Below are 11,264 nucleotides of genomic sequence, written 5' to 3' on the forward strand. Positions count from 1 at the left end.
AAAACATATCCCCCAAAAAATTCCAAACCCACCCCAATACCAACCAAAAAAAAAAAAATAAATACCAATATCAAAAAAAACCAAAAAAAACAAAAAAAAAAACCAAACCCAAAAAAATAAAAACACCATTAAACCCCACAAAAACAAAAAAAAAAAAAAAATCATCATAATAAACATTTAAACACTCAACAACCAAACAAAAAAAAAAAAACCCCACTAACCCATACAAAAACACCTCCCAAAACAAACCCCACAAACACACAAAAAACACCCAAAAACAACCCCCAAAATTAAAAACGGTTTTGCTATTTAATGAAAAGCAAAACTGAAACATATCAACATTTTTTCAATTGGCTTAGGTTTGCTGAAAGAAAGTCTAAAAGGCAACTGATAACCCTGATGACAGATAATGGTACGGAATTTATTAATAACAAATTCCAGAACAGACTTAAGGTAGCTGGAATAGAGCATAAGAAGTCTGCTCCATACAGGCCAGAACATAACGCTTTTATTGAAAGAAGAGGCCAAACACTACAGGCAATGGTTAGAACAATGTTAACTGATTCTGGGTTACCTGATTCTTTGTGGGGGAGGCTACAATGTGTGCTAATAACATATTAAACAACGTTGTTAACACAACAACAGGTGAAATACCATTCACCAGGTGGCATGGCAGGAAACCTGACCTAAGTTACCTGCACACATTTGGTGCACCAGCATGGGTGCATATTCCTGCACAACTCAGAAAAAAGGGGAACATAGAGCTAAAAGATTTTTCTTCGTTGGTTATCAGGCAAACCATAGGGCATATAGATTTGGGGAGAAAGGCACATCTAAAGTGTTATGTAGTGCTAGTGCCCAATTTCTAGAACATGAAGGATGGGAGAAATTAGAACAGGATGCCAATAAAGATGTAGTTATTGAATCCTATAGAAATCCCATTAGTTATCCCTGTAACTTTAAAAATAAAGTAAAGAGAAAAATACAGGATGAAATAGTGCCCATAAAGGAAGAAACAGAATCAATAGCTGAACAGGATGAGGAAGATGAACAGGTAGTAGTTCAACAAAGTCCTCCTGTAAGCCCTGTAATTCCCAGAAGAACTACACTGTATCTAGACCGCCTGATAGGTACCAGGCTAACACAGTGTGCCAGATTAATCAAGTTCCTAATTCTGTTGAAGAAATTAAAAAGTATCCTACTAAGGAAAAAGAAAGATGGTATGCAGCAATGAATAAGGAACTGAATTCATTAAGAGATATGAAGGTGTATGAAAATGCCAAATTACCTGTAGGTAAGAAATCCATTGGCTGCAAATGGATTTTTAAGGTAAAAACAGATAAAGATGGTAATTTAATCCATAAGGCAAGGTTAGTAGCCCAAGGTTTTAGGCAGAATTCTCCTGTTTATCACTGTTATGTACAGAATTAATAATGTATAAACAAATGTTAATTTATATAGGTATAACTGTAGATTATCCTATAATTATACATAAAGATAATCAGGCAGCAATTCAAATGGCCACAAATATTGGAGTAAAAACAAGGAGCAAGCATACAGATCTAAGATACCTAAACGTGAGACAATCTGTAAGAAGTAAGATGATTCAGCTAGAGTACTGTATGTCGGAGGACAATTTAGCTGATAATTTTACTAAAGCTCAAGGTGCCAGTAAGCACCAGGAGTGTTGTGAAAAATATGGGGTTAGATTGTAAAGGTATTATATATTTATTTCACCCAAAAGGGGAGTATGTTAGGTATAACATTGATACCAAATATGGTTTGGGTGAATAAATATATAAAACTTAGATATCATGGTTTAAGTGCTTATCACTTTAAGCACAATGCTGCAGACAATTAGCCGATTAAGGGTGCGGTTAGAAGTTACAATATAAGGAAGCATTAGAAGCTGGAAAGCTTACTGTAACTGTAACTGCTACTGCGACTAACTGTGTCTTACTGCGACTAATTGTGAGTGCCTGTGACTGAACTGTTCTTGTTTGCTACTTTACTGCGTAATTCTACTGTTCTACTGTTTGAACTTCTTGCTGAATATCCAGCGTTTGTTCCTCTGGAGAGAGGCACCGAGGAGGAGAAGATATCTTTATCGGCTGATAAAGATATTGCAAGGACTCTTAACTTGGACTATACTAGTGAGTCTTACTGGATGGAAATACTGTGAATGACTTAATGGACTGAATGACAATGCTTAAACTCTAACTGGATTAAAAACTATTTAAACTACAAAGAAGTGTTTGTGTTCAGTGTGTGTATACTCTGGGGCCCTTCCACTCTCGTTTGGCTGCCTGGCTTGACTACTGCTGCAATACTCTGCTAGGGGTTAATCCCCAAACACTAACACACCTTGTGTAGTTTTAACGAACGATGTGAGAAATGGCAGGGAAGCGCATGGATTAAATAAGCCTAAATTAGGGGGCAGGGCATAATTTCACCTCATTCCTAGAAATCATGCTAGGCCTTCCTATTGGTGGAGGTTGTATTGTTGGAGAAACACGGTATATGATAGCAAGCTGCCAATCCTTGAAATTAGTATACTATACATAGGACCAGTTTTAACTTCTGTCTAATCTGATGTGCATTATCAACTTCAAGAGTTGGCAATTTTTTCAGCTGAAGGCTGCAATAAAAAAACAACAACCCAATGTTGGCTTTCAAGTCCCAAAAGTGCTTTTCAAAAGGCAATTGGATTTCCTTTGTTTTTTCCTTGAAGATTGTCCAGCTGCCTTTTGGAAAGCACCTTTAGGACAACTATGACCTGGATGATTGAGAATCTCCATCAACAGCTGGCCTCCAATGATCACTGAAGATCTGCTAATGTGGTGCTGTCACAGTAAGTAAGGATGAACATTTCTGACCTATTTTTTGTTTTTTGAAATTGAGGATTGAGACCGAAATGGAGGTTTAATCGTGAATTTCAATCTTTGTTTTAGAAAAACTGCAAGAACTTTTGATATCAAATATCAACTAGGCTTTTTAAAATTTCACTGGTATCATCCTAGGGATAGTCAAGGGAGAATGAAAACTCCATTATGCTCCCTATGTGACTAAACTCCATGGAGGAAGGATTATCTGTTTCAGATAGTTAGGACTGAGACAGAAATAAAAGAACAGTGTCTTATATTGTGTAGTATCTGTGTGTTCCTATAAGTCAGTCTTGACTCCTGGCAACTGCTTGGACAAGTCCAGGCAGTTTTCTCCACAACATTTTCAGAAGTGGTTTGCCAGTGTCTTCTTCCTCGAGCTGAAAGCCAGAAATTCATATAAAAACCAGACTAGAACTCAGCAAATCCAGTGCCTTTAACCACTAAGTGTTATTTTTTCAATATTTCCTCATTTTATTACAACAGTTCTTTTGACTAAAATACATTTTTTGCATATTAGAACCTATTTCCTAAAGTATTATCCACCTATCCACAAGCTGGAAGAAAACTACAATAGCACAAAATTTGTTGTGCCCATTGCTGATCTCTGTCTTGCCTCTACCCTGTCTCCAATTACTGTAAGACAGTTGACCTCTCTCCATGGTAATACATGGCAAAGCTTATTAGATTTTATATACCTTGAAGCTGTCCTTGGATGGTGTCAGAATAAAGGGAAAATCACTATTTTAACATTAGCACAGCTAAGGACAATTTAAGCTTGTCTCATCTAGGGACTGTGGACATTGGACAAGGGCAAGCTGATTTTTAGCTATGATATGTTCCTTTTACTGCTACCTTACATTTTCATTTGCTGTCAATTCTCAGAAACTGTAGAGGTTCCACGGTTCGCAAAAAGGAAGTTCAGAAATTGCAATTTCAAGCCTCATGTTATCCATCATTGTGATAGGAAATCTAAGTCTAAACATGCTTAATGTGATCTGGTCTCCATAGAGAATTATATGAATGAAGCAATTATTGCATGATAAGTAACAGTAAGCACTAAGGATTTTGTAATGTTCAAATAATAAAAACAAGCAGTGAAAAGTAATCCCTAGCTAGTCCTTTGATAAAGGCAGTATCTTTTGCTATAGAATGTTACAGACGCAATAAAAACAGAAACATCAAATTGAGAACAGACAGCTTACCTTTGAAATAACCATAGTACTGGAGATGATGATATATAAACTGTTCATATGGATCTTTAAACTGCTGTGGAAACAATTAGATTTCTGATCATTCTAAAAGCCAGTGTGACAGTGATGTATCTCAGAGTTGGCTACAGAAGTTTGTGCTGAGTGTCACAAAGGAGCAGAAATTAAGCAAACCTATATTATATGTGGAAAGAGGAAGGGCAAGCGAGCATTTGGGATGCCTGTTGGTGAGGCTGGGAGCTACTGGTAATTGGCAAGGGAGACCAAAATGGGGAGCAGGGGTGGTTTTCCTTGTGGTCTGCAACTTACTTGGTTCCCCCTTCCTCCGGCAAAGTGCAGACAGTACTGTGAGCCAGCCAAGAAGGCAGCTGTCGCCTGAGGATCATGGGAGGAGGGGAAAGAGTGCAAACCTACATTATATGGGGATGGAAGAATGTCTCAAAAGGTCACAGGTTGTCCAGTATAGTATTAAAACTCTTGTGTCTGCAACCTTTAACTGGGTGAAACAGTACATTGTAGGGCAACAATTTTTGAACCAAGATACCTCAAATGAGCTAACTTACAGAAAGTGTCCAAAATCTGGAACCTCTGACTCCAATGGAACTGAAATTTTGCAAATTTTATGAAGTATTTATGACATAAAATATTATAAAACACTTTTGACATAAACAATATATCATAAAAAAATTCCTGTGCTCAACTTCTGCTGTTTGACTTTGCTATACAGTTCAACCTGAGCTACTTTCAAGGCAGATGCATCTCAAAATATCTCCCTGAATTTTTATTAATTTTTCAATATTAGAAGCTCTGTCATTGTTGAAGGGATTGAGGAATCTGATAAGGAAATAGCAGCAAAATGAGGATCTAATGGATTACGAATTATGTAATTTCTCCTAAAAACCTAAAAGATTGCCCCTCTCTCCCAGAGAACCTAGTTTTCGCTTTACCCACCCATCCAACAACAACCACTCTCAGAAATTAAAAATGAGAGACTTTAAGCCTAGTTTCTTAAAACATATGAACTCAATTTTGTACTAACCTGAATCTCAGGGTCTAGTGAACACATGTTGAATGCAGTTATGTTATCTGATGACACCTAAAGAGAATAGGAGGGGAGGGGGGGAAGATACCTGAAAGTTTAGAACTTGTTTTTTTCTTTCTTTGTATTTTTGCTTAAAAGGAATGACTGAATAATTTGCAAATCTGTCACTGTACTACAAATTTATAACAAGCATAAGGTGATGTGGAGTTGTGAAAATGACAGGACTAAGCAAAGCACAAAGGATGAAGGAGAAAAAGGGAAGGAGGAGGAAGGGCAGAAGGAGGAGGAGGAGAAGCCAGAACGAGCGTTTATCTTAAAAAGACTTTTAAAAACAATGTTTGCTGCCAAGATCCAGACACCATTGCCTCTGTGACCATACGGATTCTCACAACCACACACGCTCCTTCCGGGGATCGAGGGCTTGTGTGTGCGCCCTGCCTCCCAAAGCCCCCCCCAGAGCGGGAGTCGCTCCTGCGTTAGTTAGCCTTAACGTACAACAACGTCGCAAGTATCTCAGGAGTGAGGAAGGAGTGTTCCGCCGGTCCTTCGGGTAACCGCCGCAAGGCTTTGCTCCATTCAGTGTAATACAGGCCCGCCTCTCCCGGCCTTCGAGCATCTCCGACAATGACACCCACGGCCTTTCTCTCTCGTTCCCCTCATTCCCTCTGGAAGAAAACTTGGTATCCTAGCGACCAGTCACGCCAAGCCGCCCTGGTGGGGAGGGGAGCATGGGCGGGGCGGGAAGGCGGTTGTTCATTGGTCGGCCGAGGCGGTCCGGCGGCGACGCCTTCAAGGCCGCCGTGGCTTTTACAAAACTGACGGAGCGGTTTGAGTTTTCTTGGGCTCATTGGTGTTGCCGTCTAGTAGGGCTGCGGAGTTTAGTTTCAGGGGTGCTTGCGGGTCTGTATTAAACCTTATTCTTTCTCCGGCCAGATTTTATTCATTCAATTCGCTATTTCGGCCTGAAAGGAGAATTATTGATATCAGTCGGCACATTTTTCATGTTGATAGGGATATTATGATGGGGTAGGTGTCAAATCTCAAATGTTTATACTTATATCTGTTATCTTATAATTGCTTGACTAAATAAATAAATAAATAAATAAATAAATAAATAAATAAATAAATAATAAATGGATGGATGGATGAATGAATGAATAATCAATCCAGCTGTGGTTTCCATGTTCTCCTTTCAGGCGAAATAGTGAATTGAATGAATAAAAACTGGCCAGAGAGAGAAACATGGCAATTTAACATAGACTAGGACTCTATAGTCAGGTTTCAGCCCTGGCTTTTTCGTTTTCTGCTGGTCTACATACAAAGAAAACACAAAATGATACAGATAGAAATACTGGGGAAATTATAATTAAAAATACAAATAGAAATTCCTTAGCTCTTTCCCCCAGATTTTGTTTAACTTCTTAATTTTTCTTTGTGTGTGTGTGAAGTGTGAACAGTTAATACATTGCTGTCATAAGGGGATTCCTTGGAATTCCCAGAATGTCTATTTATAAGAAAAAATTCTTCAAACTCTTGTTGCAACTATTTTTACAAAAAAGTGGGTTCTTTAATACTTTCTAGGAAAAAATTACATGACTTTTTCTTGTAATCTTATTTGAACATGATGGAAAACAGCAGTAATGTCTATATTACATTAAACATCCATTCAGCTAACAATCAACATTCAAGATCGAGACCCATATATATAATTATTTTGGAGAGTCATTTTTGTAACAATCTGATACACAATCATATAGTATATGGTAGTATCTTGCAGAATAAAACAATTGTTTTTTAATTATTATTTTTTACATATAAATTTTAAAATACATCTCTATCACTGTCTGGTTTGGTTCTGCAACCCAACAGGGCAGACACAGACTTCAGAGGATCATTAGGACTGCAGAAAAAACAATTACTACCAACCTGCCTTCACTCAAGGACCTCTATACTGCACGAGTCAAAAAGAGGGCGTGAAAATATTTATAGACCCTCACATCCTGGTCGTAAATTCTATCCTGGGTCTTTGTTAACAGCAGTTAATTGGACAAGTATAAAATTATCATTATTAGGCTCATACAAAAATATTTTTTTAAATTAATGATTGTAGTTAAAGCTATCTTTGGGGAATTACTAAGAAGTCTTATAAGAGCTGTGGTGGCACAGTGGTTGGAATACAGTACTGCAGGATACTTTATTTTTTTATTTTATTTTTATTTATTTTGATTTGTCAATCACTTACAAGATAATAGGTATAAGTATATACATAGTTATGAATACATGAAATGGGTACATATAAGAAAAATAAAAGAAACAATAGGACAGGGATGGTAGGCACGTTGGTGCGCTTATGCACGCCCCCTACAGACCTCTTAGGAAAGGAGTGACTTCTGCTTCTACTTCTACTGACTGCCGGCTGCCAGCAATTTGGCAGTTCGATTCTCATCGGCTCAAGGTTGATTCAGACTTCTGTCCTTCCGTGGTGGGTAAAATGAGGACCCAGTTTGTTGGGGGCAATATGCTGACTCTGTAAACCGCTTAGAGAGAGGGCTGTGAAGTGGTATTTAAGTCTAAGTGCTATTGCTATATAACAATATGCTATAGTGATTAAGGAGTTGGATTGGGATTGAGGTGATCCAGGTTAAATTTTATCCTCATCTATGGAAACTTTTGCTGCTGCTGTCTGTGGAGTCCTGGTGATTGCCTGGACAAGTCTCTGCAGATTTTCTTGGCAAGATTTTCAGAAGTGCTATCTCCTCCTTCCTAGTGCCGAGAGTCATTAGCTGAGCTCATGCTTAAGATACAATTCATACTCTCCCAGTTGGGTAGCTCAGTGCCCGTAATTGCATCAGAGTACTATAGCTTTTAATAAAAAGCCCAAGTCAATCAGTTGATTATGTGCCAAAAGCAGGGCTAATACCCAGGTTTTCCTTTTCTTAATTCAGCATTGGCTCTTCATGTAATGCCAATCGAACCTACCTCAAAGGATTGCTGTTCTGGGGAAAACTTAAAAGGTGAGAACACTATGTATGTGACCTCCAGAGGAAATGTAAGATACAAATTTAACAAATAGGAATTTCAGTAAAATATAACTAGATAAAGGGAAAGAGCAGATTATTATAATGTTATTTATATATCAACTTGTTTTAGGCATTTCCTCTTAACTCCTGCTGTGCTGTTTCACCATGGTGGGAGATGAGATATGTGTTTCTTGGGAAGGATGAGCAAAGAATGCCAGGATATATACCAAAAGTATGTAATCCCAGCAGGGTCATGTAAGGCATGAAGGTCGCTGCTGCTTAGCTAAAGCAAGCAAGCAGATGTTGCCTATATTGGGCAACAGCAATACAAGCAGATGCTGGAGGCACATCATCATTTTAATGACAAAAGTAAAAGCACCAATTTATATAGTTCAGAACAGTAAACTCCCATTTACTGAATCAAGAAAAACAGATGGATAGAAAATATGAAACAATTGAAGCTGCTGTGCTAGAGGATAGGCCCCTCAGGTTGGATAGTTAGTAATCCATTGCTACTAAAGAAGACTTGAGGATTCTTCTCTTTTGGAATGGAATGGAATGGAATGGAATGGAATGGAATGGAACGGAACGGAACAGAACGGAACGGAATAGGAATAGGAATAAGAATAGAATAGAATAGAATAGAATAGAATAGAATACTTTATTGGCCAAATGTGATTGGACACACAAGGAATTTGTCTTGGTGCATATGCTCTCCGTGTACATAAAGAAAAAATAAAATACATTCATCAAGAATCATAAGATACAACACTTAGCGATAGTCATAGGTTACTAATAAGCAATCAAATCATACTAGGAAACAAATAAAACAATACAAATTGTAAAGATACAAGCAACATGGTTATAGTCATAAGTGGGAAGAGGTAGGTACTACGAAGGATGAGAAGAAAAATAGTAATACAGTCTTAGTAAATAGTTTGACAGTGTTGTGGGAATTAGTTGTTTAGCAGAGTGATGGCCTTCGGGAGAAAACTGTCCTTGTGTCTAATTGTTCTAGTGTGCAGTGTCCTTTACCGTCATTTTGAGGGTAGAAGTTGAAACAATTCATGTCCAGGAAGCGAGGGGTGTGTGTAGATATTTTCACAGCCCTCTTTGGAATGCAGGTTGGTAGCAATTGTTTTTTCTGCCGTTCTAATTATTATCCATTGAAGTCTGTGTCTGCCTTGTTTGGTTGCAGAGCCAAACCAGAGAATTATAGAAGTGCAGATGACAGACTCAATAATTCCTCTGGAGAACTGAATCAGCAGCTCTTTGGGCAGTTTGAGCTTTCTGAGTTGGCACAGAAAGAACATTCTTTGTTGTGCTTTTTTGATGATGTTTTTGATGTTAGGTATCCATTTTAAGTCTTGAGATATGATAGAAACTTGAATGTTTCTACTGTTGACACTGTGTTGTCTAGTATTGTAAGAGGTGGTAGTATAGGAGGGTTTCTCCTAAAATCTACCATTTCTATGGTTTTCAGTGTATTTAGTTCAAGATTGTTCTAGTTGCACCACAAGGCTAGTTGTTCAACCTCCCTTCTGTATGTAGATTCATCATTGTCTCGGATGAGACCAATCACTGTTGTATCATCTGCAAACTTCAGTACTTTAACAGAGGGATCTTTTGAGATGCAGTCATTGGTATATAGAGAGAAGTGGAGAGAGCACACAGGTTTTCAGGTGGGCCAGCACTAGTCTTTCAAAGGTCTTCATAACTACAGATGTTAGAGCAACCAGTGTGAAGTCATTCAGTTACTTGATGAAAGGTTTCTTTGGCACTGGGATGATTTTGGCCGGGTTCTGCCCTCCGGCGGCCGCCTGTTGCCGGATGGAGATGGATGGGAGCGCCTGTTAAGATTCAGCCTCCTCTGTTCTTTCGACCCGCGCGGGAGGCGGTTTCCGCGGGGGCGGGGCGAAAAAGAGGGGCGGCCACCTGGGGGGCGGAGCAGACGGGCCGTCCATGGAGGCCGGCGGCCACCAGGCACCCGGCGCCCGCCGGCCGGGGTTTGCTGTTGGCCACTCTCTTGTGGGGTGGGCTCTGCGGCGCTTTTGTTTTGCTGCCTGCAATTAGGGATAGTAAAGCATTTGAAGCAAGAAGGAACATAGCACATCTCTAGTGATTTATTAAAGATGGGGGTGAAGATGGGGGCCAGTTGGTCAGCACAAGCTTTTAAGTAATGAGTTATCTTGTCTGGGCCTGGTGCTTTTCCTGGCTTTTGTCTGTGAAATAGACCTTGCACCTCATTCTCTGTAATCACCAGAGGTGGTGGGCCCAATGGGATGGAGTATGTTGTAGGAGGCTTGGCTATTGTTGGTGTGTCTGAGATGGGGATTGTGGAGATGGGTGGCAGTAGTTTTCTCTCAAATCTATAGTTAAAACACATTCAGGTCATCTGCCAGTTGTTTATTTCCTTCAGCATGGGAATTCAACATGCTGTAACCAGTGATATTTTTAAGAGTTTTCCACATTTGCTGGCTCATTTGTTGAGAACTGATTCCTTAGCTTTTCAGAGTAGCTTCTTTTTGCTGCTCTGATTGCCCTTGTTAATATGTTTCTGGCCTGATTTTACAGTATTCTATCGCCTTTTCTGTAGCTTCCTTTGGAGCAATATAGCTGCTAAAGTTTAGCTGTGAACCAAAGTTTATTGTTACTGTATATTCTCAGGTTTCTGGTTGGCACACAGTCTTCACAAAAACTGACATATGATGTTACAGTATCTGTGAGTTCATCCAAGTCTGCAGTGGTATCTTCAAATACATTTCAATCAGTGCAGTCAAGGCAAGCCTGTAGTTTTAGCTTTGCTTCCTCAGTCCAAGCCTTCACTGATTTAATTGTTGGTTTCATGGTTTTGTCTTTGGCTGTAAGCAGGTACAAGATGATCAGAGTGCCCCACAGCTGCTCATGTTAAGACCAATAAGCATCTTTTAATGTTGCGTAATGTTGTGATCTACTAGCAGTCAAGAAGTATGCTAAAGACTACTGCTTAACAGCATGAAGGCATTGAAAAAGATATTCAAATATCATTATGTCTCTTTACTTACAAAGATTGTAGTGCAAATTATGGTATTCTCTACAACATTCTATGGAAGTGAAAGACTGTGAAGAA

General features: G+C 39.0%; 1 protein-coding gene across 1 annotated transcript in view; it reads right to left on the reverse strand.

The window, feature by feature from the left end:
• AGBL2 (AGBL carboxypeptidase 2) overlaps positions 1–5,823 on the reverse strand; it is a 34,693-nt gene extending 28,870 nt beyond the window's left edge. The window contains exons 1-3 of the mRNA XM_087950444.1: positions 5,631–5,823; positions 5,133–5,189; positions 4,088–4,151 (exon numbers count right to left, since the gene is read on the reverse strand). Of these exons, the coding sequence (XP_087806570.1) occupies positions 4,088–4,151; positions 5,133–5,159 (91 nt within the window). The 5' untranslated portion in view covers positions 5,160–5,189; positions 5,631–5,823. The remainder of the gene's footprint in view (positions 1–4,087; positions 4,152–5,132; positions 5,190–5,630) is intronic.
• Between the last annotated feature and the right edge of the window lie 5,441 nt (positions 5,824–11,264).

Source organism: Notechis scutatus, chromosome 1, assembly GCF_049901735.1.
Source record: "Notechis scutatus isolate UNSWTSFEM ecotype Mainland chromosome 1, rNotScu1.2, whole genome shotgun sequence".
In the NCBI taxonomy this organism is placed as follows: Eukaryota; Metazoa; Chordata; class Lepidosauria; order Squamata; family Elapidae; genus Notechis; species Notechis scutatus.